Source organism: Dipodomys spectabilis, unplaced genomic scaffold (assembly GCF_019054845.1).
Source record: "Dipodomys spectabilis isolate Male_0828 unplaced genomic scaffold, ASM1905484v1 ptg000030l, whole genome shotgun sequence".
In the NCBI taxonomy this organism is placed as follows: Eukaryota; Metazoa; Chordata; class Mammalia; order Rodentia; family Heteromyidae; genus Dipodomys; species Dipodomys spectabilis.
Window position 1 is genome coordinate 5,225,886 of NW_024870707.1, and position 24,887 is coordinate 5,250,772.

At 51.7% G+C, this 24,887-nt stretch overlaps 1 protein-coding gene across 6 annotated transcripts; it reads right to left on the reverse strand.

Annotated features, from left to right (window-relative positions):
- Positions 1–22,212, reverse strand: Slc43a1 (solute carrier family 43 member 1). Of its 6 annotated transcripts, none has more exons than XM_042676210.1 (15): positions 22,131–22,212; positions 20,647–20,813; positions 15,398–15,614; positions 15,249–15,304; positions 15,041–15,117; positions 12,822–12,914; positions 10,759–10,892; positions 8,804–8,982; positions 6,916–7,062; positions 6,791–6,826; positions 6,447–6,585; positions 4,203–4,344; positions 3,872–3,945; positions 1,880–2,003; positions 1–700 (listed from the first exon to the last, which is right to left on the reverse strand). In XM_042676210.1, exons 2-15 carry the CDS (start codon positions 20,798–20,800, stop codon positions 554–556), a joined length of 1,719 nt encoding a protein of 572 aa, XP_042532144.1. In that variant the 5' UTR covers positions 20,801–20,813; positions 22,131–22,212; the 3' UTR covers positions 1–553. The 6 variants fall into 6 exon arrangements, with proteins under 6 accessions (XP_042532144.1, XP_042532141.1, XP_042532145.1 ...); XM_042676207.1 differs by lacking the exon at positions 22,131–22,212 and adding an exon at positions 21,395–21,498 and having other exon boundaries at positions 15,417–15,614; XM_042676211.1 differs by lacking the exon at positions 22,131–22,212 and adding an exon at positions 21,395–21,482.
- Positions 22,213–24,887: the final 2,675 nt, after the last annotated feature.

The following is a 24,887-nucleotide window of genomic DNA, read 5'->3' on the forward strand; positions in this document are numbered from 1 at the left end:
ACTTTCCTTCTTTATTTCCTCTAAGACCTGCAGGCAGCAGCGCGAGGGAGGGAACCTGCCCTCCAGACCCTGGAAGGGGCTTGATCCCTTCCCTGTCTCTACCCCATCTGTGACACAGCCAGCCTCTCAGCCCTTTTCTTCTGAGGGGAAGGTTGTCACACGCATGCGAGCTCGGACACAAAGCACTCCTTAGAGCTGGAACCTCAGGACCCATGAGCCCTAGGGAAGCACCAGGAAAAAAAAAATAAAAAGGAGGCCTGCCTGTTCTCGGTCCCTAAGACAAAGTTCTGGAGAATGGGCAGCCTCCAACTCTTGGCTTGCTCCAACCCAAAGAAGGTCCATTCCTGGTAGCACAGAGGCTGTCCTTTGGCAGAAGAGTTGTCTTTCCCTCCACTTTTTTTTTTGTTTTGTTTTGTTTTTGCAGGTCCTTACAAAAATAGAACTTCTCTCGGTATTTATAAATGTACGGCCCCTGGCTTGGCTCACACAGGTAGAAAGTCCTCCGGGGCATTCCCTTTGTGGCTTGCCATCCAGCTCCCTTGGCCTCCAGAGTTTAAGCGGCCACTTTGGGGACACTAAGAGCCTTCTGTGGGTCGGGCCAGTTGGCAGTGACGTGTCTCTGGAGCTGGGCACGGTAATAGAAGAGGTAGGCAGGTAGCAGGAATCCCAGAAAGGAGAGTGCTAGGAGGCCCATGTTGACCTTCAGGATGAGGAAAGACAAACAAAGTAAAAAAAAAATCAGACACTGGTTTGTCCTTATTCTCCTAAGAGACTCTCGGAGTCTAAGACTCCAACACAGTCTAAGACTCCACATGGGCTGTGGCTCCAGCCCTGGGCTACAGCTAGTCATCAGTGGACACAATCATGTTCCACCAGCATCCTGGCAAAGCAGCTGAGATAGGAAGATGGGGGGGGGGGCGCGGTGAGGGGTGTCTAGCAAACAGCAGCACCTAGTTGGTGCCCATACTACATGGTACTCTCCGGTTGGACAGAAGGAAGGTGATGGTATATTGTGCATGTCCGGGCTGGGCAGGCTGCCTTTCAGATGGGACTTGCAGGTCTGGCAGATGCCAGCCAGTGGGCTCCCATTCAAGGGGGGCCTGCTGAGGCACGGACAAATGACCTGAAGGACAGACAGCCAATGAAACCCAGGGGTAGTGGCCCTCAGGGGCTCAACTGGTTCATATTCCATTCTCCATGACTCAGTGTGACTCTGGGTAATGAATCTGAACACTAAGTGCCTCCTTCTTGTGGTTACGGTGGCAAAGATTAAGTTCTTTTGAGTTTTTTGGTTTTCTTTCTTGTTTGTTTTTTAAGATACACAGAAGGCTTGGCATACATCAGCTGTCCAGCGAGCAGGAGCAGTTAATTCATCACAGTTCTTGTGGGAGGCTTGTGGTGTGGGAGGCCCCACAGGGTAGAAAGATCAATGTCAGGGAGACAGACGACAGCTCAATGCAAGGAAAAGCCTCCCATAATAATGGCACTGCCTTGTGAGGAATGGAGCCCTGCTACATGAAGAGGAAACTTCTGGCAGTGCTGGAGAGAGAGGGTGCCTTCACCCTAGATGTGGAGGTCAGGAGCTCTTGAACCCAAACTTGAGGATCAAGACAGCACCAGTGCACAGTATCCTTAAAAACAGACCCCACTGGACACTCACAGTGGCTCCAACCTGTAGTCCTAGCTACTCAAGAGGCCCAGGGGTTTTCTGAGGTACAGCCATCTTGGGAACCCTCAGATTAAGGAGTTCAGAGGTGTCTCCTGGCTGGCATAAGGGGAGTGAGGGGTTCTATTACATACAAGTCCCGACTCCTGACTCTCCTCCCACTACACCCAGGAAAGTAGCTCCTGTTCCCCCAACACCAAGCGAGACTCTTACCCAGAAGGGCTCTCCACGCAAGGGCCCCACCATGGCCATGAAGAGTGGCTGCTGGAGCAGAGCAAACACAGCGCTGATGAGCGACTGCAGGCCTGTCAGCGTCCCAAAATGATTGGATGGGAACCTGTCCAAACAGGGGAAGCTCAGGTCAAGGACATGTGTGATTCGCTCAGGCCCAGAACCCCTCCGTCCCCCCCAGCCTGCCCGCTGACTGCACTGGCCAGGCAGGTGCTTAGAGTTCAGGTTTACCATATGCTCTTGGATCCCTGAACTTGAGACCCTGAACTTATGGGGCTAGCAAGCTGGGTTCTGAGACACACTCACTGTGTGATAATAATATGTAGCTCAACTTCTCTGGGCCTCACTTTCTTCATTAATTGTGGGAACAACACCAACCCCACTGGGCTGTGTTCGCTTTCTATGTATCAGGCAGTGTTTGAGGTACTGGGGATAAAGCAATGAGTGAAATGATACCTTGTAGATGTGACATCTGGCCAAGCACTTATAACCCTAGCTCCTCAGGAGGCTCATGGTTCAAAAGCCAGTCTGAGCAGGAAAGTCCATGAGACTTTTATCTCCAATTAACCAGCAAAAAGCTAAAAGTGGAGGTATGGCTCAAGTAGTAGAGTTCCATATTTAAATAAAAAGCTAAGGGACAGTGCTCAGGCCCTGAGTACAAGTCCCAATACACATGCGCACGCGCACGCACACACACACATATACACACAGAGCTGGCATTTGGTCAAGAACAGGTGGCGATCGGACAAGAAGCAAGATAAATACGTAGTGGTAGGGCTTAGAGCTAAAGAGAAAACCAAAGCAGGAGGTACAAGGGACCAAAGGCATTACAAAAATAGGTAAGCTGGCCAGAAAAGGCCTCACCAAGAAGATGACAGCTAGGGAAAGACCTAGAGAAGGTGAAACTGGTAGTCTTCTAGAATCCAGAAGAATAGAGGGAAAAAAAGAGACCAGCAAGCGCAAAGGCCCTGAGCAGAGAACATGCTTGAGTTTCCAGTGCCGAAAGTGGCTATTGCAGCTTAAAGCAAGGGAAGGAAGAGAAAAGTAGAGGGTAAGGAAGCAAGCAGAAAGGTCCTGGGAGCCAGATCTTCAGGGCCTTTGGAGCTGTAATAAAGTCTCTGGAGTCTGCTCAGTGAGAGAAGATAGGAAGCCACTGAGTAATGTGAAAAGGCTGGTAGCCCAGCCCCTGTTTAAAAGAGACTTGAGGGCAGGGCTGGGGATGAAGCTCAGTGGCAGGGCGCTTGCCTGACATGCATGAGGCTGGGGGTTGGATCCCAGCATTGAAAGAAATAGTCAGGGAGGCAAAGGCAGACTTGAGAAGACCATTTGGTGGCCACTGTCATGACCCCATGGAGAGGCAAGGACAGCCTGAAGCCTGGTTGCAGAGAAACAAAAGTCCAGGAGGAGTGAGAGGTGGGCTGAGAGAGGTGCAGAGTCTGCAGAGTCAGCAGGACCGCATGTGGGGCGAGAGCAGAGAAGGATCCAGGCTACTGCAAGCCAGAGAAGGAAGAGAATCGGAGCAGGCGCCCTCTGTCAGGCCAGCAATGGCATTTAAACCAGGCCAGAGGCCCTGGACAGTAGTTTGCCTCTTCTCCCGGCCACTGTAATGGCCTTGATTATCTCTCACCCACGCAAGGGGAGTCCCTCAACAGTGCCTGGCAGTGGAAAGTGGAAAAGAGCATGGGGGAAGGGAGGCGCGGGGAGGTGCACAGCTGCTGTTGTGAGAGGCAGGACAGGCAGTAGACCCCGAAGGGCTCCGGGCTGGCCTGTGAGGCAAGGGAGCTCCAGATCGTTAGAAGAGCTCTTGAGCAGGGCAGGGAGCAGCCAGCTCCCCAGGTCCCCACCAGCAATAAGGTGGCTGGCTGCATTAAGGGACACTACCCAGGGCACCTTCCAGTGCCTTCAGCTGTGCTCTGGGGATGGTGGAGGGGGGGAACAACGCTCAGGAAGGTTGGCTTAGCTTAAGTGGCTCACACAGCAGCGTAGAGGCCCCCACAGGCCGAATGGAAGAAACCTCGCACCATGGTGTGCAGGACAAAGGTCACCAACTGAAACCAAAGAGAAGGAAGAGATTAAAGAGAGGGAAGGAGGGAAGAGTGGGCAGGCAAAAGAGGAACAAGGGCCTCACTGGACCATCTACTCGTTCCTAGTCCCACCTTGACCCACCCACCCACCCAATCAACTCCAGTTACTTCCTGGAAGAACCCGGATGTAGAAGAGAACCAGGCTTCTTCCTGAAGGCAGGCCCTGGAGACCTGGGATTGGGGAGGGGAGGAGGGGGAAATCGGGGAGGAAGAGTAGGTACCTGGAGGTGTAAGTTGTTGATGAGGCAAGTGATGCCAAAACCCACCAGCAAAAGGTTGGTCAGGGTGAAGGCGTTGATGGCATTGGTTAACTTTTGGATCTTGCTGTAGCGTGGTCTGGTCGACTTGGTCTGGTCTCCATCCCTGAGGAGAACAGGCAGTCACTGGCCACTGCCTCTACCTCCCTAATTCCCAGTCGGGCCCCAACTCTTGCCAATGTGCAGGACAACCATTTCTCCAAGATTCTCAGTCCTCTGTGGGAGGAACCCACACCGCAAGAGCCGAAGCACTTCACACACACACACACACACACACACACACACACACACACACACACACACACACACACACAGTTTGAGGAGTAAGGATGGGGAAAGCCTGGATGAAAATGAAAGCAGATACCATTCTAGGAAGGTCATGGCCCCTGACTACCCAGCAGGCTCCTCTTTCTGGCATGATCTGGCTGAGGCCAGCCGAGGAGAGAGGGCAGTAGGCTGGGGAAAGGGCAGTCTGTTTACCTATCCCAAACAAATGAGTGCGATGAATGGACCCTGGCAAAGGGGAGCAGAGGGTAAAGGGAAGTGGGGGAGGGGAGGGAGAGAATTTGGGGCACTACAGGGCAGAGAAGGAAACTACTGGGTTATTCTCAAGATGCCTTCTCTACCTCTCATCCTCTCAGGACAAAGGGGAATGGTTTGGACTCTCTCTCTCTCTCTCTCTCTCTCTCACACACACACACACATACACACAGGAGTCAAGGCCTGAGTCCAAGACCTAACGGAGACCTTCAGCCAATAAGACAGCTCCAGTGATCCTTGGCCCTTCCTTCAGTACCAACCTTAAAGAACTGATAGAAGATGACAAAAATGATATTTTGCTACTCCTACGATTAGCCCTCATTGCCTTACTCATGTAACTGTAACCTTTCTGTACAGCGTCTTTACAATAAAATTAAATAAATAAATTGAAAACAGAGGGAAAGATTAGCTTGCTCTCAGAGAAGCCAGCTGCTATTTTGAGAGTGGGCTGAGAGAGGGCGTGGGGATCTGGATCCCTGTCCGCAGCTCCACACACTGAACTGGAAGCCATCTCCAAGCCCAGACAGTACTTCAGAGGAAGCTCCCTTATGAGACACCCTGAGTAAGAACCACCACACCTAAGTCATCCCCAGCTCTTGTCAACCACATGATAAATGTTAGTGAAATATGGGGTGATGTGCTACACAGCAAAAAATATGTAATAGAGCCAGATGCTGGTGGCTCACACCTGTAATCTTACTCAAGAGGCTGAGATCTGAAGATCACAGTCTGAAGCCAGTCTGGGCAGTAAAGTCCATGAGTCTCTTATCTCCAATTAACCACTAGAAAACTGGAAGTGGATCTGTGGCTCAAGTAGTAGTGCGCTAGCCTTGAGCAAAAGAGCTCAGGGACAATGCTCAGGCCCTGAGTTCAAGCCCCACAGCAGAGTAAAAAAAAAAAAAATTCTATCACAGGTTGCTGGTGGCTCATGCCTATAATCCTAGCTATTCAAGAGGCTGACAACTAAGGATCATGGTTCCAAGTTATCCCAGGCAGGAAAGTCTGTGAGACTCTTATCTCCAATAAACTACTTGGAAAAAGCGGGAAGTGGCACAGTGGCTCAAGCGGTAGAGCACTAGCAAACCTTGAGCCCAAAGAGGCCCAGGCCCTGGATTCAAGCCCCAGGGCTGGCTAAATGAATAAATAAAGAACCAATTCTTCCTCCCTCTTGCCTTAAGAAAGCTTTAGAGTGTATCCTCTTTGACATGGATTCTGGAACCTGCCATGTGATCTTGGGCAAGTCACTTCACTCTATAACCCCGGGTCTCAACCTCCTCATCTGCCAAGAGAGGGCAATCGTGTATCTGCATTAGAGAGCTGCTGTGGGAAGCTGGAGGTGTGGCTTGAGTGGTAGAGCTCCAGCCTTGAGTGAAAAAGCCAACCAACAGCGCAAGGCCCTGAGTTCAAGCCCCAGTACTGACATCCAAAAGAGAAGTTTCCTACTTAGGTTGGCTCAGCCAACGCGCAATGTCAGCTATGCTTCTTGGCAAACAAGCCATGCTTCTTCCAGCTTCAATTTCCTCATCTTGTCATACAAGGTGGGGGGGGAGGGTGTACTTCTACCCCCAAGGTTCTCAGGACAATGACATGAGATGTTATGTGTCCACGTACAGAAAGCCTGAAAGGATCTGACCACTTGCTAGCACCATCCATCCCTGTGTGGGTCACCTGGCATCTCCAAGGGCAGCGCCCTCGGCTGGGGAATCCACACAGTCCTTGATCCGCCAGTCCATGATGTAGCCGATGAGGGGGCAGGTGAGCAGGCACAACAGCTGCATGGCCCCAAAGACTGAGGAGTAGAACCCGACTGGGCAGGAAGGGAAGTGGGGTCAGGAGGCTAGCAGACCAGTGGGCACTGCCACCCGCTTCCAGCAGAGGACAGAGAGCTTCAAATCACCTCCCGGCGACCCACATTCTTAGATACGATCGGAGCTACCAGAGTGGGCCCAGCCCCTGAAGGATGGACAGTGACATGGTGGGTACAAGCCAGGGCCCTGCTTCCTTCTCCCTACCTGTGTCTGCCACCTTTTGTCTCATTTCATTGGTCTCTGTGGGCAAAGGAGAGACATGGTGAGGGGAGATCAATCAAGTAGCCAGCCTGGAACCCCCCCACTCCAGGGTCCCAGCAGAGGCTCACCAGGCTGCTGGCCACCTGTGATGAGATACTCCAGCATTTTGTTCATGGCGGCCATATAGAAGATCACCCGCAACTGGGTCATGCCCATGGTGAGGAGGCTCCACAGGAAAATAGGGGAGCAGAGGCTCTTGCGGAAGGGCACAGACCCTGGGGAGACAGTGGGAGGCGGGGAGAGGTGCTACTGAATCCTCAAGCCTTCTTGTTCCCCTTTTTCCCCCCCTGCCATCGGTGGTAGAGCTTGAACTCAGGGCCTGGGTACTGTCCCTGAGCTTTTTTGTTCAAGGCTAGCACTCTACCACTTGGAGCCACAGGGCCACTTCCTGTTTTCTGGTGGTTAATTGGAGAGATAAGAGTCTCACGAGACCTTTTCTGCCTGGGCTGGCTTCAAACTGTGATCCTTAGACCTCAGCCTCCTGAATAGCTAGGATTACAGGTGTGAGCCACCAGTACCTGGCTTGACCACATTTTAAAGGTGAGGGAACTAGAGCTGAGAAAGAGGACTACCTGGTCTGTGCTCACATGGCTTGGAAGCGGCAGGTGGGCCTGACTGGGGCTCCTGTGGGGATAGGCTGGACTGGAGCTTCCATGACCATGATATCAACGAACCTTCCCAGTGGATATGTATGATAAGCTCTAGTTTAATTTTGAGTAGTGCTGTTAATCTAGTTTAAGAGATGAAGAAGGTTTCCCAGGCCCCAGTGGCTCATGTCTGGATTCCTAGCAACTCAGGAGGCTGAGGATTTGAAGATGATGGTTCAAAGCCAGCCCTGGAAAAGCCCGTGGGACTCTGATCTCCAATTAACTACCAAGTGGAGCTATTGCTCAAATGGTAGAGTGCACAAAAGCCCAGGGACAGTGCCTGGGCCCTGAGGTCAAGTCCCAGGACCAGCACAAAGTGTGTGGTGAGGGGGAGAGAAGGAAGAGGGAGGGAGAGAGGAGAAAGAGGGTTTACCAGGCACCAGTGGCTCATACCTGTAATCTTAGCTACTCAGGAGACTGAGATTTGAGGAACTATAGCCAGCCCAGGCAGGAAAGTCTTTGAGACTCTTAAATTAACAAGCAAAAAAGCCAGAAGTGGAACTGTGGCTCAAGTGGTAGGGCAAAAAAAGTTAAGGAACCTCATCCAGGCTCTGAGTTCAAGCCCTAGTACTAATATAAGGAGAGAGGGGAGAAGGGTGGAGGAAGGTGAAAACAAAGGCATACTTGAGAAGCAGGACTCAAACTCCATCTTCTCACTCAAAAGCCTGTGAGGCTTCCCCTGATCAAGAAGCCAATCAAGAAGCTAGGAAAGTGGCTTAGTGGTAGAGTGCTTGCCTCGCATGCATGAAGCCCTGGGTTCCATTCCTCAGTACCACGTACACAGAAAAAGCCAGACGTGGCGCTGTGGCTCAAGTGGTAGCATGCTAGCTTTGAGCAACAAGAAGCTCAGGGACAGTGCCCAGGCCCTGAGTTCAAGCACTAGGACTGGCAAAACAAACAAACAAACAGAAAGCTGACCAGTCCTGGGCTCAGCAGTCCCGTGAGAAGTGGTTTAGCAGGTAGACGCAGACTGTCCTGAAGCCAGCATGGGCAAAGGTCAGCCAGGTGTTGGAAGGCCCAGCCTGCAGGTTCTCTGAACTAGCTTGTGTCTGATGCAACAGGTTTGGAGTTTGCCCTGCAGGCCAGCGACCCTGCCCCATGATGGAAGCTTCTTCTACCCTTTACCAAAGGAGCCCTGTAGAATATTCCTGAATTTGAACTTTCCAGAGTTGTGTGCACACTGACTTTTCTATCTGCAAGTAAGTGGCAGCTATGCTCCAATTGCACATGGGAGTATTGTGTGGACTGAGCTGAGTAAGAATGGACCCGCCCTAAGTCCCCCAGACTGAAACCTTGACCAGATACTCACTCTCTGGAAGGTGTTCTGAGGTGCTACGAACATCCTGGGAGGAGATGAAGGTGTCAGCCCCTTCTTCCAGGCTTGGGGCCTTCTGGCTCAGGCGTTGACCCACAATGTTCACGTGAGCATAGAAGCGGTCTCCTGTGACCTTGTGGTCCAAGGCCAAGCCAATGAGCTTGATCTTCTTCCTGCCGGGAGTCAGGTCACATCATGTGCCAATGAGCCAGGAGGACACCCAACTCCAACCTCTCAGCTGTCATCCTACATCTTTTTACTGGACATTGACATGGTCTATAAGCTCCTCAGGATGGGGAGAAGAACACAGGCACCCAGTAAATGGAAGGACAGGTAAGTTGTTTCACTTGATCTGTTCCCATCAAAAAGCCAGCATCCCTGGGCACCTGTGGCTCGTGCCTATATAATCCTAGCTACTCAGGAGGCTGAAATCTGAGGATCACAGTTCGAAGCCAGCCCGGGCAGAAAAGTCCTCATGAGACTCTAAACTCCAATTAACCACTCAAAAAACAGAAGTGGAGCGGTGGTCAAAGTAGTAGAGCACTAACCGTGAGCAAAAGAGCTCAAGGACAGCACCCAGGCCAAGAGTTCCAGCCCCAGGACCAGCAAAAAAAAAAAAAAAGCCAGCCTCAAGAATTGAGACTAGCAGTGGTTTACACCTGTAAGCCTGGCTACTCAGGAGTTGGAAATCAGGAAGGCTGTGGCTTGAGCGAGCCCATCTGAATAACAACAAAACAAGCTGGCACCCCATCTGTCACCCCAACTACAAGAAGCATAAAGTAGGACTGCAGTCCAGGTTAGGTCAGCCTGGGAAAGAAGGGCAAAACATTATCTGACAAGTCAAGCAGAAGGGGCTGGTGGCATGGCTCAGGTAGTGGAACACCTGTATAGTAAGCACAAAGCCCTGAGTAAGTCTGACAGCATCAAAACAATAAACAAAAATAATTCAGAGGCTGTGTCACTCAGAGTCAATGGTAAGACTTTCAGAAAGTAACTGTTCTCTGTACTATTTTTTTTAACTTTTTTTTTTTTTTTTTGGTGCCAGTCCTGGGGCTTGAACTCAGAGCCTGGGCACTGTCCCTGAGCTTTTGTGCTCAAGGCTAGTGCTCTACCACTTTTGAGATACAGCACCATTTCTGGCTTTTTGGTGGTTATTTGGAGATCAGAGTCTTACGGACTTTCCTGCCCAGACTGGCTTCAATCTCAGCTGTCTGAGTAGCTAGGATTATAGGCATGAGCCACCAACACTCAACCCTCTATACTTTTTTTCATGAATCGAGTTAACCACTACATCATACAGCTATTTGAAAATTGTGTTGGCATATAGTAGGTGCCCAATAAATGTCAACTGTATGACCACCAGCCTCTGTGCTTGGTCTAGGATCATCAGCCCCAGCCATGCTGCACAGAAATGAGGTAAGAAAGGCTGGGATGAAGAGAAACCACGACACTGTCCAGAAAGAAATATACTTTTACCTGAATTATGTAACTGCAATCCCTCTGTACATCACCTTTATAATAACAATAATTTTTTTTAAAGAATTGGAGTTTAGGTTGCACCATAAGTTAGCATGTTTGGTTCCTTTGCATCCTACCTCTGGGGGCTACATGGCAGCTAATGCTCTTGCCAAGGCACCTCCTACATGGATCACCCTCTCCCAAACTAGAAAGGACAATAATAGCCACCATATCCTGACCACCTGTTACGTGCCAGCTCATTATTCAGAAACACCTGTGATCAGGTCGGGGAACCAGGTCCACCAAAGAGAGATGAGAAAGCAGAGCTGGGAGTTCTGTGAGGATGTGCACAGCTCAGCTCCAAGGCCAGGTCCCATTCCAAAGCTGAATCCATGTCTCAACATTACATCCTTCGGCCTCACTCTCTGAAGCACAGGGAGACTCTATTCCCATCCAACACTCCCCACCCCCCACCCAGCCCCAGCACTCACGTGTAGTCGACTTCCTCCGGGGCTGGAAAAGCTTCCGTGGGCCAGTTGAGGGCGCAGTTCAGAAAGATAAGGCAGGCCAGGCCAGACCAAGTGAACATGATGACCATGAAAGGCACTCCAGCATCATAGATGAGCTGGGGGGTTGGGGGGAAGGGGGAGGAGAGCCCAGGCCTTAGATGCCATCACAGAAAGACCCAGAAAGCCCACCACTCCCCTCCCTCTCCCACCAGGCTATGCTAAAACAGTGTGGCATGGTCTCCACAATGTGTGCCGGGTGCCCACTCCATGGCTTGCAAATCTCAGCTATCACCTCAAAAAGGTGCACACCTTTGAACTATGAGTCCATAGACCCTTTAGTGGGTGCTTATTTTCCACATGCTGTACAAAGGAAAATTAATGCTCTGGGTTCACCTGCCCCCCCTTGCTGATAGGATTCTGCAGGAAAGACAAAACTGAGTCTAAGCAGTCTTCTCTCATCTTTTTTTTTTTTTTTTTTTTTTAGGCACTCCCAGAAAGGGGTAAGGTGTACAAAGCTTTTTAACTCCAGGCAGAATAAGTTCTGAACAGACTGGGTTTCAGGGCAAGCGTGTGAACCTCTCAGACGGGAGAGGCTCAGGAACCGATGTCAATTCTCTTGCCCTGCCCCCAACACGCTCTGCCTGGGTGACCCAAGCTGGCTGATGTCTGCTTTCTTGTCAGGACCCTGCTCAGACCTCCAGTCACTGCTATGAGAAACCTTGCTCTTCTTTGACCTTGGGATCTAGGGGTTCTATCCTTCTTAGGAATAAGGCAGAGCTGTACAGAACCACACCCCGCCAGAGTGTGGGGCTCGGAACTGGCTCCTCAGCCTATGCAGGCATACTCTCAAACCCCTTTGAGGAAGCTGAACAAAAGTGCTCTTGAGTCTAACAAATTAACTGCCCAGGCTAGCGTCTGAGGGGTGATGTGTCATGACTCAAGTCAAAAGAGAGCTTTTATTGTGTGCCAGCACTGGGACTTGAACTCAGGGCCACGGTGTTCTCCCTTATCTTTTTCATTCAAGGCTAGCACTTTGCCACTTGAGCCACAGCTCTGCTTCTGGATTTTTGCTGGCTAATTGGAGAAAAGAGTCTCACAGACTTTTCTGCCTGGGCTGGCTTCGAACCATAATCATCAGATCTTGGCCTCTTTCAGGAGCTAAGATTAAAGGCATGAGCCACCAGCATTAGGCTAAAAGATCTGCTTTGATATCATCTGATAAAGGGAAAAATAGGCCTGTAGCTTGCTCTGAGCGTTCCCATATCTGCCAAGCTCTGGTCTGTTCATGATCTATTCTGGTATAGATTCAATGTATGACCTTGGACCAAGTCACCCAGCCTCTTAGAAGGGAGATAAGACCCTGCTTGGGGTCAGAGTCAAGGACCTGGAATGCCTGGAAATGAAGATCTTCAACAAGTCTGTGAGCTAGTGGTCCATCTGAGATAATTCTGAAACTTCTGTGAGTGCAGATTGGAGGGAGAATAGATTAGAGCAGGTAAGGCCAGAAGAGAATGCCCAGTCTGGCCCAGCAGAGAGAAGGAAAGCCTGCATCCAGACGGTGGCAAATGGAGGAAAGTGATTCAGTCAGACTCATAAAGCATCTTCCCATGCCATGAGGCTTCAGGGCTTTCTTTTTTTTCTTTGTTTTTGGGGGGGTCCGGTCGTGGGGCCTGAACTCTGGGCCTGGGCGCTGTCCCTCAACTCTTCAGTTCAAGGTTAGAGCTCTACCACTGGAGCCACAGCGCCACTTCCGGCTTTTTTCTTTTTGCTTATGTGGTGCTGGGGAATTGAACCCAGGGCCTCATGTATGCAAGGCAAGCGCTCTACCACTGAGCCACCTTCCCAGCCCAGGGCTTTCTTTTATAAGGGCAGGAATTGACCTCTCTCTAATGGGCAGGAACTAGGTCACTTGACATAAAACCCATCCCCCTCTCAGCCCCACCCACTTCTCATGTCAAGGCAAAAGGAAAACCCAGGTGACTCCCCCCCCCCCCCCCCCCCCCCCCCCCCCCCCCCCCCCCCGTGGCCCTGTAAGAAGCTCATACCTTGATTCCTGGGAATGTGATGGCAGAAGAGGCGTAGGAACCAATCATGAGGGCCATGAAGGTAGACCGCAAGTTCCCAAACATGTTGGGCAGCTGAGGGAGGAAAGCAGTGCCGGTGAGTGTGAGCAGGGCACATCTTGACATCTCCCCTTTCTCAGAGTCTGAGAAAGCTTGGAGACTCCAACCTGGCAGGCACCAACCAAGGATAGCCCCAGGAGATACAAGAGAAAAGCTTCCAAGCAAAACCAACATGGGAAACGGCATTCTGACCCCCTGTGACACACTCGCAGTGGCCTTCAAGCCCCTACATGGTTTCCAGACGTGCCTTCAAAGAGAAGCCTTGTTCACTCTTTAATCCTGGGGCTGGCCCCCAAGTTTGTTAGTTATTGTGTGATACCCCTCAATTCCTCATGAGGCAGGGGTTAAGAAATATGAGTATGTTCGGACTCGTTTCAGAGATGAGAAGATTCCAGCTGCAAGGGAAGGAAATGGACTCAAGTTCATGCTGCTCTGGTCACCAGGGCCTTACCGAGGCTCTGCCAGTAGCTGGACCCTGTAGTACCCAATGCCTGTGCACACTCCGTGGTTCCGAACACTCCAGCCCCCAGTTTCTACTGAGCCAGGACAAATCAAGGGGTGGTATGGGAGGTAAGGGTGAGACCAAATGGGCAGAAGCAAGCCAGAAATCCTATCAGTAAGGAATTGATTATATTCTCCCCCTCCCCCACTCCCCTGAAGTGGACCCAGGAAAGACGTGAGGCCAAGTTTGCCCCTACTCAGGCAGAGCTGGCATGCTTTTATCTGTGAGGCACACTGCCAAGAACACAGAGGAGGGTGCCAGGGCTGGGACACCTGCCCCCCAAGAGTCCGGAGGCACTGCTCAGCCAGGTACATAGAGAGGGCAAGGTCGGCCTAGCTAACTATGGACCGAGAGAGCGTGTGAGAAATACCAGGCTTCAACAGCTGGTGGGCAACCCAGGAGGACATCTTGCCTGGGGGGCGGGGCCAGCCGGCCTGGAGGGGGTGGCACTGAGGAGGGGTGGGGCAGGCTTCCAGCATTTCCATTGGCTAGCATTGCAGGGGAGGAGACGCCCACTGAGCATGCAGTGTGGACCTCCCCATTGGCTGGCCCGGGCAGGGTTGAGGTCAAGCCTCTGGCCTCAGCCCTAGGGAAAAGGGATTTATTGACCTGAACCAAATTGCATAGCAGGAAGGGGCTGTGGGTGAGTAGGAAAGGATTAGCTTCCTTGATTGTTGTGAAATGTCCCCAGCTGGAATTAAAGGTGTCTGCCTGGGGTGAGGAGAAATTCAGCCAACAAACACGCGGTTTGGCTATATCTGAGATAAACAACCAGAGGAGGCCAGCAGAAGCCTTCCCTTCCCCCACCCCCACCCCACTTACTGTTCTAAGCCTTTAGTCTCATCCTCACACACACGTGCTTAGACAAACACACATACACAACTCACACATTGTAACAGGTCGAGCCAGGGGAACACACCCAGTTTGTGCGTCAAACACAGCCAAGGGCCGGCAACTTCACATAGTTCAGCTTCATAGATACATCCCATCCACCTGAGTCCTCTCACATGGACAGCACCTGCCCCTCCCACAGACAGACAGACAGACAGACAGACTCGATCCCTCCCTCCTACAATGTGTCAAAGGCCTACACATCTTGGGCTGCTTCCATCCCCCTCACGATCCTATTACCCAGTTTAAATCTCTTCCCAGGACTTATGACCACTGGCACACTTTCTTTTTTTTTTTTTTTTTGGGGTCCGGTTGTGGGGCCTGAACTCTGGGCGCTGTCCCTCAGCTCTTCAGCTCAAGGCTAGCGCTCTACCACTTGAGCCACAGCGCCGCTTCCGGCTTTTTTCTTTTTGCTTATGTGGTGCTGAGGAATCGAACCCAGGGCCTCTGGCATGCAAGGCAAGCGCTCTACCACTGAGCCAACTTCCCAGCCCCTGGCACACTTTCTTAGTTTACTTGCTCAAGGGTGGGCTCCTGGTTCTCTTCTGGGAGCCCTTGTTGAGTGAAGACACAGTGCTGCTTGTCCCCTAGTCCCCGTGCTCCACATAGACACAAGGCCCCACCCCCATCTTCAGCACCACCTGCAGTTCACACACACACACACACACACACACACACACACACACACACACACACACACTCACCTTTAGCTCCACCCTATTCCCATAGGCCCTACTGCCACACTCACAGTGAGCGAAGTGAAGGTCAGGCAGATACCAGCAAACCCATTCAGAGACAGCGCCAGGAATATCAATGGCGACAGAACTAGAAAGGGAGAGAGAAGGGCAGGTGAGGGAGCTCTAAGTGGTCAAGGGCAGGAACTAGTGGGAAATAGCCTGCCCCTCCCCACACACACCCTTGCTGTGGAGCCACAAGAGGCCAGTTTGCTCACTCACCTTGAGGGTCCCAAGAAGCCAAGGCTATGAGGGTACAGGATGCTGCGAAGCAGGCACTGTGGGGACACAAGGTGGGGGGAGTGGGGGGGGGACAGGCTTGACCTGTGAGCCTCCTCTCCCCGCAGCCCCCTCCCCAGTCCTCTGCTCACACCGGCACAGTCACCTCACCTGCCCACCAGTCGAAGGGGCCGGGGGCCAAAGCGGTCCATGAGGATGCCCAGGGGCAGGGTGGTGGCGCTGAGCAGGAAGGAGCCGATGGTAAAGCCCACGTTGAGCATCTCATCCTGCTGGCGGCAGCTTGGCCACTGGCGCTGCTCCTCCTGGGTGCTGTTGGTTGTGTTCTCAGCTGCAAAAGGGGAAGGGAGACTTAAGACAAGAGAGAAGAGCCTAGTGGTAGAGACCTTGCCTAGCATACATGAAGCCCTGGGTTCAATTCCTCAGAACTACACACACACACACACACAATACAAAGTGGTGCTGTGGCTCAAGTGGTCAAGCACTAGCCTTGAGCTAAAGAGCTCAGGGACAGTGCCCAGGCCTTGTGTTGAAGCCCCTGGAGCAGCACCAAAAAATAAACGAATAAATAGCAAAAATCAGCGAATGGTAACAAGATTTCACTTCAAAGGCAAAGGTAGTTTTCCCAACAAGCAACATTCTGCTAAATAATACTAGTTAGTATTTAATGACCGTGTCATTATGTTCCAGGCAGTTCTAAATAGTCCCTGTATTAACTCACAACAGCCCTGTGAGCCAGCTAAGCTGATAAAGTACCCCATCCTCCAGATTATGAAGCTGAGGTTCTGCCTTCCAGACCTTTCAGAAGGTCGGAGATTTCCTCTTCTAGGTGCCCTGCGACCTGGATTTGCAGCAAACCATCAGAAGGACTGGCAATGTAGAACCCAGTGCATTCTGAGTCAAGAGGCAGCTGCCCCCGCCCCCAATTTGTGACTAAGGCAAACAGGACACTCCTAGGGAGACAGGCAAGGCCATTCCCACTCCAGCCTGAATAACTAAAACTCTGGACCAGAACTTCTTGGCTTTGAGCCTCAGAGCCAAACTATCTGATAAATACAATCAGGGACTGAAGGCCTAAGCCACAGGCTTAGGAAGAGGCCTCACTGGAGACAGAAAACAGAACACTTCACACTTGTCGTGGCCCACGGGAAGTTCTCCTGATATCATTGGCAAATGGGCAGAAGAGCAGAGACTCTGGAGGCTGCCGATTCCACAGTAAGACAGGGAGCTCTCAGCTCTCCACGGCTTACAGGAGATGACAGGACACAAAGGGATGTTGATATTGTTCATGTGTATGTGTGTGCCAGTACTGAGACTTGAACTCAGGGCCTTGGGCTCACTTGGATTTCTCCCTCAGGCTAGTGCTCTACTATTTGAGCCATACTTCCACTTCTGGCACTTTTTTTTTTTTTGCTGGTTAATTAGAGATAAAAGTCTCTCAGATTGGTCTGCCCAAGCTGGCTTGAATTCGGAATCCTCAGAGCTCAGACTCCTAAGTAGTTAGGATTACAGGCATGAGCCATCAATGCCCAGCCTGGAGGCTGACTTAAATTGCTAGGTGCTACAAAGAAGAGAACAAACAGAAGGAGATGCCTTAGTGCCTGCGTGCTGGGAAGAAAGATGTCAATGACCCCTGACTACAGATAACCTCAGGAAACCAAAGGGCAGGCAGGCATGCTAGGTAATTGGATCTGTGTGTTAACACCAGAAAGAACATGAAGACCTGTCAGATGATGAGTGCAGGCCACCCAGGGAAGGGACAGGTGCCAGCTACCCGGGAGGCTGGGGAAAGGCTTGAGGCACCTGGGAGGAAGTGGTTAGGGGGTTAGATCACACAGCTTTTGGGGTTCACACTAGTCCTCTAATTGAGCAACCTTTATGATCATTGTTTATTCCTCCACCAGGGACACCCATTTCCTGGACATCTACAATATGGCACAAATGGTAAAATAAGAAATGGGAGGATAATAATTCATGTTCTGCTTGGCTAACAGGGTTGGCTCTTGGAGTGTTAGAAACTGTAATTTAGGTGCCATTTTAAAATCAGGAGTTAGGACATTACCAAAAAAAAAAAAAAATCCAGATTTCTGGTTTATTCAAACGTTGAAAGAGGACTGGGAAGGTGGCTCAGTGGTACAGTGCTTGCCTTGCATGCATGAGGTTCTGGGTTCAATTCCTCAGCACCCCATAAGCAGAACAAAGCCGAAAGTGGCGCTGTGGCTCAAGGGATAGAGCGCTAGCCTTGACTGAAGAGCTGAGCAACAGAGGCCCAGAGTTCAGTCCCATGACCACCACCAACAACAAAAAAAAGTTGAAAGATGAGCCAGACACAATGGCTCACACCTAGCTATTTGGGAGGTAGATATTGAAGGATGACAGTTCAAGGCTTTTGATTTGAAAGGGGGGGGAAAAAAAGCTCATGAGACTCCATCTCAACCAATGGCTGAGTGAGGTGGTTCACACACCTGTCACCCCAATAACACACGGAAGTGTAAATAGGAAGGTCAGAGTTGGGAGGCCCTACCTCAAAAAAAAGACACAAAAAGAGCTGGCAGAGTGGCCCAGGTCGTAGAGCACCTACCTAAGAAGTACAAGGAAGCCCTGAGTTCAAACCTCAGCACCACCAAGAAAATGAAAAAGAAAAAGGTAGATCTAGTCATAACTAGAACTGAATGGAGGCTTCCCCCTCACCTGGCCAGCCTCCTCAAAGTCACACTGTCCCTTTGTCTTTCAGCTCATGGACTCTGTCATCGTACACCTGCCTTTCTTTATTCACTTATTGTCATCTGCTTAACCTGAGCGGCCACTAGAATTTGCAGCCCCTGAGTTAGATATTGTCACTGCTCCAAAATTTCCTTCAATAGCCCTCTAACTCGCAATCAACACCTACTATGTACCTGGTTTTGCTTTTTTTTTTTTTTTTATCAGTATTGGGGCTTGACCTCAGGATTTTGTGCTTTTGCTCAGTTTTTCTTGCTCAAGGCTGGTACTCGATCATTTGAGCCACATCTCTACCTCTGGCAGGGGAGTTGGTTTCTGGCCAAGGAAGAAAAGGATGGATTTGTTGAGGAGGAGGCTAGGAGGATTCAGTGCCAGTCACTAGAGACCCCCATGAAGCCCCAGTGCTCTCTGAGTGTCTCCTAGGGACTGGAGAGGATTTTCCCTTTTCTACCTGATGGCTTTGATGCCTGCCAGTGCCCAGGTGGTAGTTTCTTCCCACCTTCTCCCTCTGGAAATAGTGGTATTTTTTGAAGACAATTTTGCTAACGATTGACTTCACCCAGCTGATGAAGTCTGGCAAATTCACACACTCTAGTAACCACCATCATCGTAGACAGTATTTAAAATATTTCTATCATTCCCAGAACGCCTGCTTCCTTTTTAAGAGCCCATCTATCTACCTGTGTTTTGTTGTTGTTGTTGTTATTCTTTTTGTGCTGGAACTGGGGTTTTCACTTGCCTCTTGCTTGCCTTTTTTGCGCATGGCTGGGGCTCTACCATTTGAGACACAGTTCTACTTTCAGCTTTTTGCTGGTTAATTGGAGTCTCATGGACTTTCCTGCTCCAGCCCCCAGCTCTGTTACGGAAGCCAGGAAGCACTGGTATATTGCTATCTCAGTGCCACCTGTTGCTTCCTTCCATAACCCTGACAGGGGTGGGGCAGGCCCCAAGTGGAGGCAACTACTGCTCAGAACAGAGATCCAACCCTCAAAGAACCATGATGGTCTTTCCCCTGGGTAGGTCCTTCCCCAGCCAGCCTCTCTCTGAGAGGGAGAAGTCTGTTGAGTGTCACGGAACAGATACTTTTGCTCCCTTTCTACAGACCAGATAACTGACGTACCACATTCTTTTGTTGTTGCTGTTTTATTTTGTTCTCTTGGCCCTAGGGATTGAACTCAGGGCCTTGAGCTCTCTAGGCAGGTACTCTACCCCTTGGGCTATGCCTCCAGCCCCTTTTCTGCCTTGATTATTTTCCAAGTTGAGTTTCACTTTATTCCTAGCTGGCCTGAGCTTTGATCCTCCGATTTGTGCTTCCCCAAATCACTGGCCATGACAGGTGCATGTCACTGCTCCTAGCCGGAGCTCCTCCCCCTCCCCCCCCACAGCTGGGATAACAGGTGTGTGCTACAGTGTCCATCCATCAGTTGAGATGGAATTCCAACATGGAGGGAGGAGAAGCACTCCACCAAGCCCCGTAGCTGAGCTTCTCACATGTCCTCTCCTTTCCAGAAAACAAACACAGCCACCAAGCTCTGGACATCAGAAGAGAAAGGAAAACCCCTCTACCTGGGTGGCTACAGACAACCTGGATGTCACTCTTGCTACCAAGGAATATAGATGACCTACTCTTGGTTTGGGGCCACTCTTATAAGGCAAAGGTGATTAAAAGAGAAACTACACAGACTCCAGAATCCCTATCCTAGAGGAAATCGGGCTGAACAGGACTTGGAGAGAAGGGTGACTTGAAAACCGGGGGGGTGGAGGGAGTGAGGTGGGGGGGGTAGACGATTCTCATTCACACAATGCTTGATGGGGCTCCACTTCTATTTTGTCCTTACAGTGACCCAAGCAAGAAATCCCACCAGCCCTTCCATGTGACTCAGTGGCAGAGCATTAGCCTAGCATAGGGAGGGGAGGGGGCTGGGCCGGGATGGAGAGAATAGGCCCCGTCCAGCAGCTGGGTACATCTCTGCTTCTTAGTGTACCTCCCATTTTTTTTGTCTTGTTTTGCTGGCTACAACAGGCATGTATTTTCATACAGTCTTGGAAGTTAAAAAACAAAAGTCAAGGGGTCAGCAGCTTCCTTCCTTCCTTTCTTTCTTTCTTGCTTTCTCTCTTTCTTTCTTTCTGATACTAGAACTTGAACTCAGACATTTGCTGCTGCCCCTTAGCTTCTTTTTCTTTTTTCCACTCAGGTCTAGCATTTTTTTTTCTACAACCACAGCTCTACTTCTGCCTTTTTGGTGGTTAATTGAAGAGTCTCACAGACTTTCCTGCTTGGGCTGGCTTCAAACTGTGAGCCTCAGATCTCAGCCTCCTGAGTAGCTACCATTACCTGGCTACCTCCCTCTTTAGACTGAAGTAGGTCTGAGTCCTGAAACTCTAGCCATCAATCTCAGGATCTTGGATCCCCTGTAAGACAATTCAGTGACCACTGAATTCGGTAATCCTAACAGAGTGGGCTCACCTATTCTACCAATTCTCCTGGTGACCTTTAAAGAAATGACCTCTTCTCCAACTCCCAGGGGTCTAAATGCTCCTATATCTTGAGCATCTCCTACTTTCTATCCAGCTGACCACTGGTCCTTTCTCCAGTCCCCTCCTCCCTTGCTCCTCCTTCCCCCTTCCACCCAGTGCCGACCTTCGACCTTCTCGGGCATACCTGGGCACAAGCTGGAATAGAAGCCCTCCTTCTTGAGCATGATCAACAGGGAGCCCCAGCCCAGGAGCACAGCCGAGAAGAAGAGATTCTCCAGGACAGCGCTGCAGGCCATCCACCAGCGCCTGCCATAGGCCTGCTTCAGCGTGGGGGCCATGCTGGCCGAGACACTGCAGAGGAACAGGGCGCTGAGGGAGGGGCCTCCCATGGGCCCCGGCGAAGTGTACTGCATCATGTCGCTTCCTGAGACCCCCTCGGGCCCACCCCTCCACCCAAGCCCTTCACGGAGGTCCCAGGGAGCTCTGGGGGGCGTCCTAGTGGCTGGCAGCCGAGCTGGCCCGGCGCGCTCTGGCAGTGCCAGGGGCGCATGGCGCGCTGGGCTCCCGCCTGGCCACTATCAGAAACAAGGAGAAGTCCTGTGGACGCGCAGCCGCTTCCTGGCGCGCGGCCGGGCGCTGGGGCGCGCTAGAACCCGCTCCCAAGGAACCAAACCCCCAACTTCCCCGAGTCCCCAAAGACCCACAAAAGGGGCAGATCGTTCTCAGACTAGCCCTTGTCAGCCTCCGGTACCAAGAAATAGACCTCCCCCCAACTCCACTCCACGCTCCCCCCCGCCCCAAACCCGACCCCAGAACTAGGCAGGAGAGAAAAAAGAAGTCTAGAGACTAATTCCCCGACACCCTGCCCTCCCCCCCTTTCCTGTCGTCGTCCGCCTCCTCCCCCGGCCGCACCAGGACACCCGAGTCCCTACAGTCGCTCTAGGGCCAATCCAACAGCTGCCACGTGGAGGGAGACCCAGGGCGGGCCCGGAGGCGCCCCCCTCCCCCCGCGCGCCCCGCATGGCGCCCCGCACCGCGCCGCGCGCCTCGGACACCGCCAGGCCCCCTCGGCGCCCCAGAGGGGCTCCGGCTCGGGCAGGAAGTCCGGTGATTGCTGACTTCATAAGGGCAGCAGCGGCGGCGGCGGCGGCGGCGGCGGCGGCGGGAGGGGGCGGCGAAGGAGGGTGGAAAGACGGACGAAGGAAGGAGGGGAGCTAGTCCTTTCCCCGCCTCCCCCCAGGGGGGACCCCCCGAGAGTGACACCCGGGCTGCGACCCTGGAAAGTGGAGACACCTCGAAGGACAAGGGAGGAAGACTTAAGATCCAGGGGAAGGAAGCGCCGATCGCTTCTCTTGGGGAGGGGTGGAGGCGGGGGGTGTCTCAATAGCTTGGTCTGTAAAATCGGGGCTCCTGAGAGATCCGTTCCGACGCTGACAACTGTCTGGGTAAACCGAGGAAGGGACGGGACAGGAGGCCAGTCGGAGAACAGAGAGAAGGGGTGGGGTGGAACGCGCCCCGGCACTTGGAACAAAGTGCCGCACGAAGGTCCCACGGGCTCCGTCGCCCACACTTCTTGGGGAGCCAGCCTGGTGGCCCTCGGCAGATCGCAGATGGGGGAACCCCCGTTCCTCCACCCCCCACCCCCCACAAGAGTCCCCCTCTGCTCACCTGGGGTGGTAGGGTGGGGGACGCAGGCGCCTGGGACAGCCGCGGATGCCCCCGGGAGCGCGCAGTCGGGGCGCACGGCGGGCGCCCGGGATCCCCGCAGGCCCAGCCCTGAGCCGCACCCACGCGGGGGGTCTCCTCCGGGTGCCGCGGAACTTGGGCAGGACACCCCGGTGAGCTCGCCTCTTCGGGGACCCCAGCCCCCACACACACCCCTGGGGAGAAGCGTCGGCGCTGGGAACTCCGCCAGGCGCCCCGGTGCCGCGAAGCCAGGCACCCACAGAGGAACAGATCTGCGGAGCTGATAGTTGTATTTACACACGCGGCCGCCCCGAGGTGGGGGCGGGGGCTCCCGCCGCTTCCCCTCCCCCTAGGTCGAGTTTCACACGCACGTGACCCGCCTGCTGGTCCCCAGATACTCTCGCTAACGCACGCGCCCCAGCGCCTCAATTTCCACCCTCAACCTCCTTCCAGCCCCACCCCTGCCCTCTTGTTATTCCCTTCCAGAAGTCAGGCGGTGCCCTCGCATCCTTCGTCAAAACAAAGAATGATTGAGTTTGAAGCTGCCCGGGATGCTGGGCAGGCTTGGGTGGAGGTTTTGCTCAGTGTAGTTTGGAAAGGCGTGTTTTCTTGAGTTGGTCTGAGTGTGTTTAACTTTCACATTGTGAAGTTGGCTTTGAGACTTTGAGACCCACTAGCCTGGGCTGCCTTGGGCAGTTTAATCTCTCTGAGCTTCCGTCTTCCTGCTCTGTAATTTGGGATAACAAGAGAATATACCCACCTGCCTGTGGGAATTAGGGGTTATGATCCAGGCCGAATACTGGGTACCACATTGGGCCCTGTCAGCATAAGTGCTAATTGTTGTCATTATGTCTTTATTATTTCACAAGACCTGGTGCTGCTTCCTTCCTGACACCAGGTGAATAGCTCAGCCTCCCTCAACCCCCGTTTCTTTATCTGTAAACGGGAGTGGGGAAGGGTGACACTCCTTTAACTGTGGTATTATTCATTACTGACATAATGGTTGAATGCAATGTTAAGAAAAAGTGGTCAGGCATGGTTGATTCACACCTGTAGTCCTAGCCACTAAGGAAGCTGAGATCTGGAGGATTGCAGTTTGAAGCCAGCTAGAGCAGAAAAGTCCTTAAGACTCCATCTCCAATTAACCAGCAAAAAGCTGGGCTGATAGTGTGACTCAAGTGGTTAGAGAGTCACTAAGGGCCAGGCCCTGAGTTCAAACCTAGGTATCCTTCCCTCCCCCCCAAAAAGTGAACGTGGTTGTGATACAGAGCTCTTAGGGACTACCAAGAACCATCTGTAAGGCAACAGGGAGACCTCAGACAAGAAGCCACGGGGCAGCAAGCCAAGAGAGGAACTAACATTACCAAATGGTGATGTCAGTACCATACACTAGGTACTTAAAAAAAAAAAAGTGTTATTGAATCTTTAGACCATCAGGGGCTTGTTCAAATGTCACAGCTTTTCACAATGAGAAAATGAAGTTTAGAGTTGGAACAGGTTGGAGGTAGGATAAGATGTTGGGTCTACCTGGCATTTAGGTTTTGCATTTTCCTATTCAACCGGGACCATGGCAAAAGAGCAGCGGCTGAGCAGTGGCAAAAGTACAGGAAGTTCTCACTGGCAAAAAGCACAAGTTGGGTTTTGATGGTTTCACTTCTTAAAATGCAATAGTGCAGGCTGGAGGTATGGCTCCATGGCAGAGCTCATAATTAGCATGCATGGGGTACCAAGTTGCATCCCAGTCCAAAAAAAAAATTGAGGGCTGGGAAGGTGCCTTGCATGCATAAGGGCCTTGGGTTCGATTCCTCAGCACCACATAAGCAGAAAAAGCTAGAAGTGGCGCTGTGACTCTAGTGGTAGAGTGTTATCCTTGAGCTGAAGAACTGAGGGGCAGTCCCCAGGCTGAGTTCAAGCCCCACAACCGACAAAAAAATTGAAGCTATTGGCTTCCAGAACTTTCAGGGCAAAGTCAAACTCCTTACCTGGGCACAAGTGGCCTTAGAGTAAATGTCCTAACCCCAAAGGATCATGGATCCCTTGAGATACAATAACATTAATCCATTGTTTATAAAAATGTTTGTGTAAACACTACCACATATATTTGTGTTTTTTGTGGTTGTTGTTGTTCTAGTAGTGGGCTGATACTCCAGGATTGCATTCTTGCTTGGCATTTTTGCACAAGGCTGCTATTCTACTACTTGAACCCTACCTTCTCTTTGTTTTTGGCCAGTCCTGGGGCTTGAACTCAGGGCCTGGGCACTGTCTCTGAGCTGTTTTTGCTCAAGGCTAGCACTCTACCACTTGAGCCACAGAACCACTTCTGGATTTTGCTGTTTATGTGGTACTGAGGAATGGAACTCAGGGCTTCATGCATGCTAGGCAAGCACTCTACCACTAAGCCACATTCTCAGTCCCCACCCACCTCCTCTTTGTGTGTATATGTACAACGTGTTGGTCCTGGGGTTTGTACTCAGGGCCTGGGCACTGCTCAAGACTAGTGCTCTACCATTTGAGCCACACCTCTACTTCCGGCTTTGTGGGTGCTTAATTGGATATAAGAGTCTCACATACTTTCCTGCCTGGGCTGGCTTTGAACCACGATCCTCAAATCTCAGCCTTCTGAGTAGCTAGGATTACAAGTGTGATCCACCAGCATCTGGCCACTTCCAGCTTTTTTGCTAATTAATTGGTGATAGGAGTCTCTCATACTTGTCTGGGCTGCCTTTAAACCTTGATGCT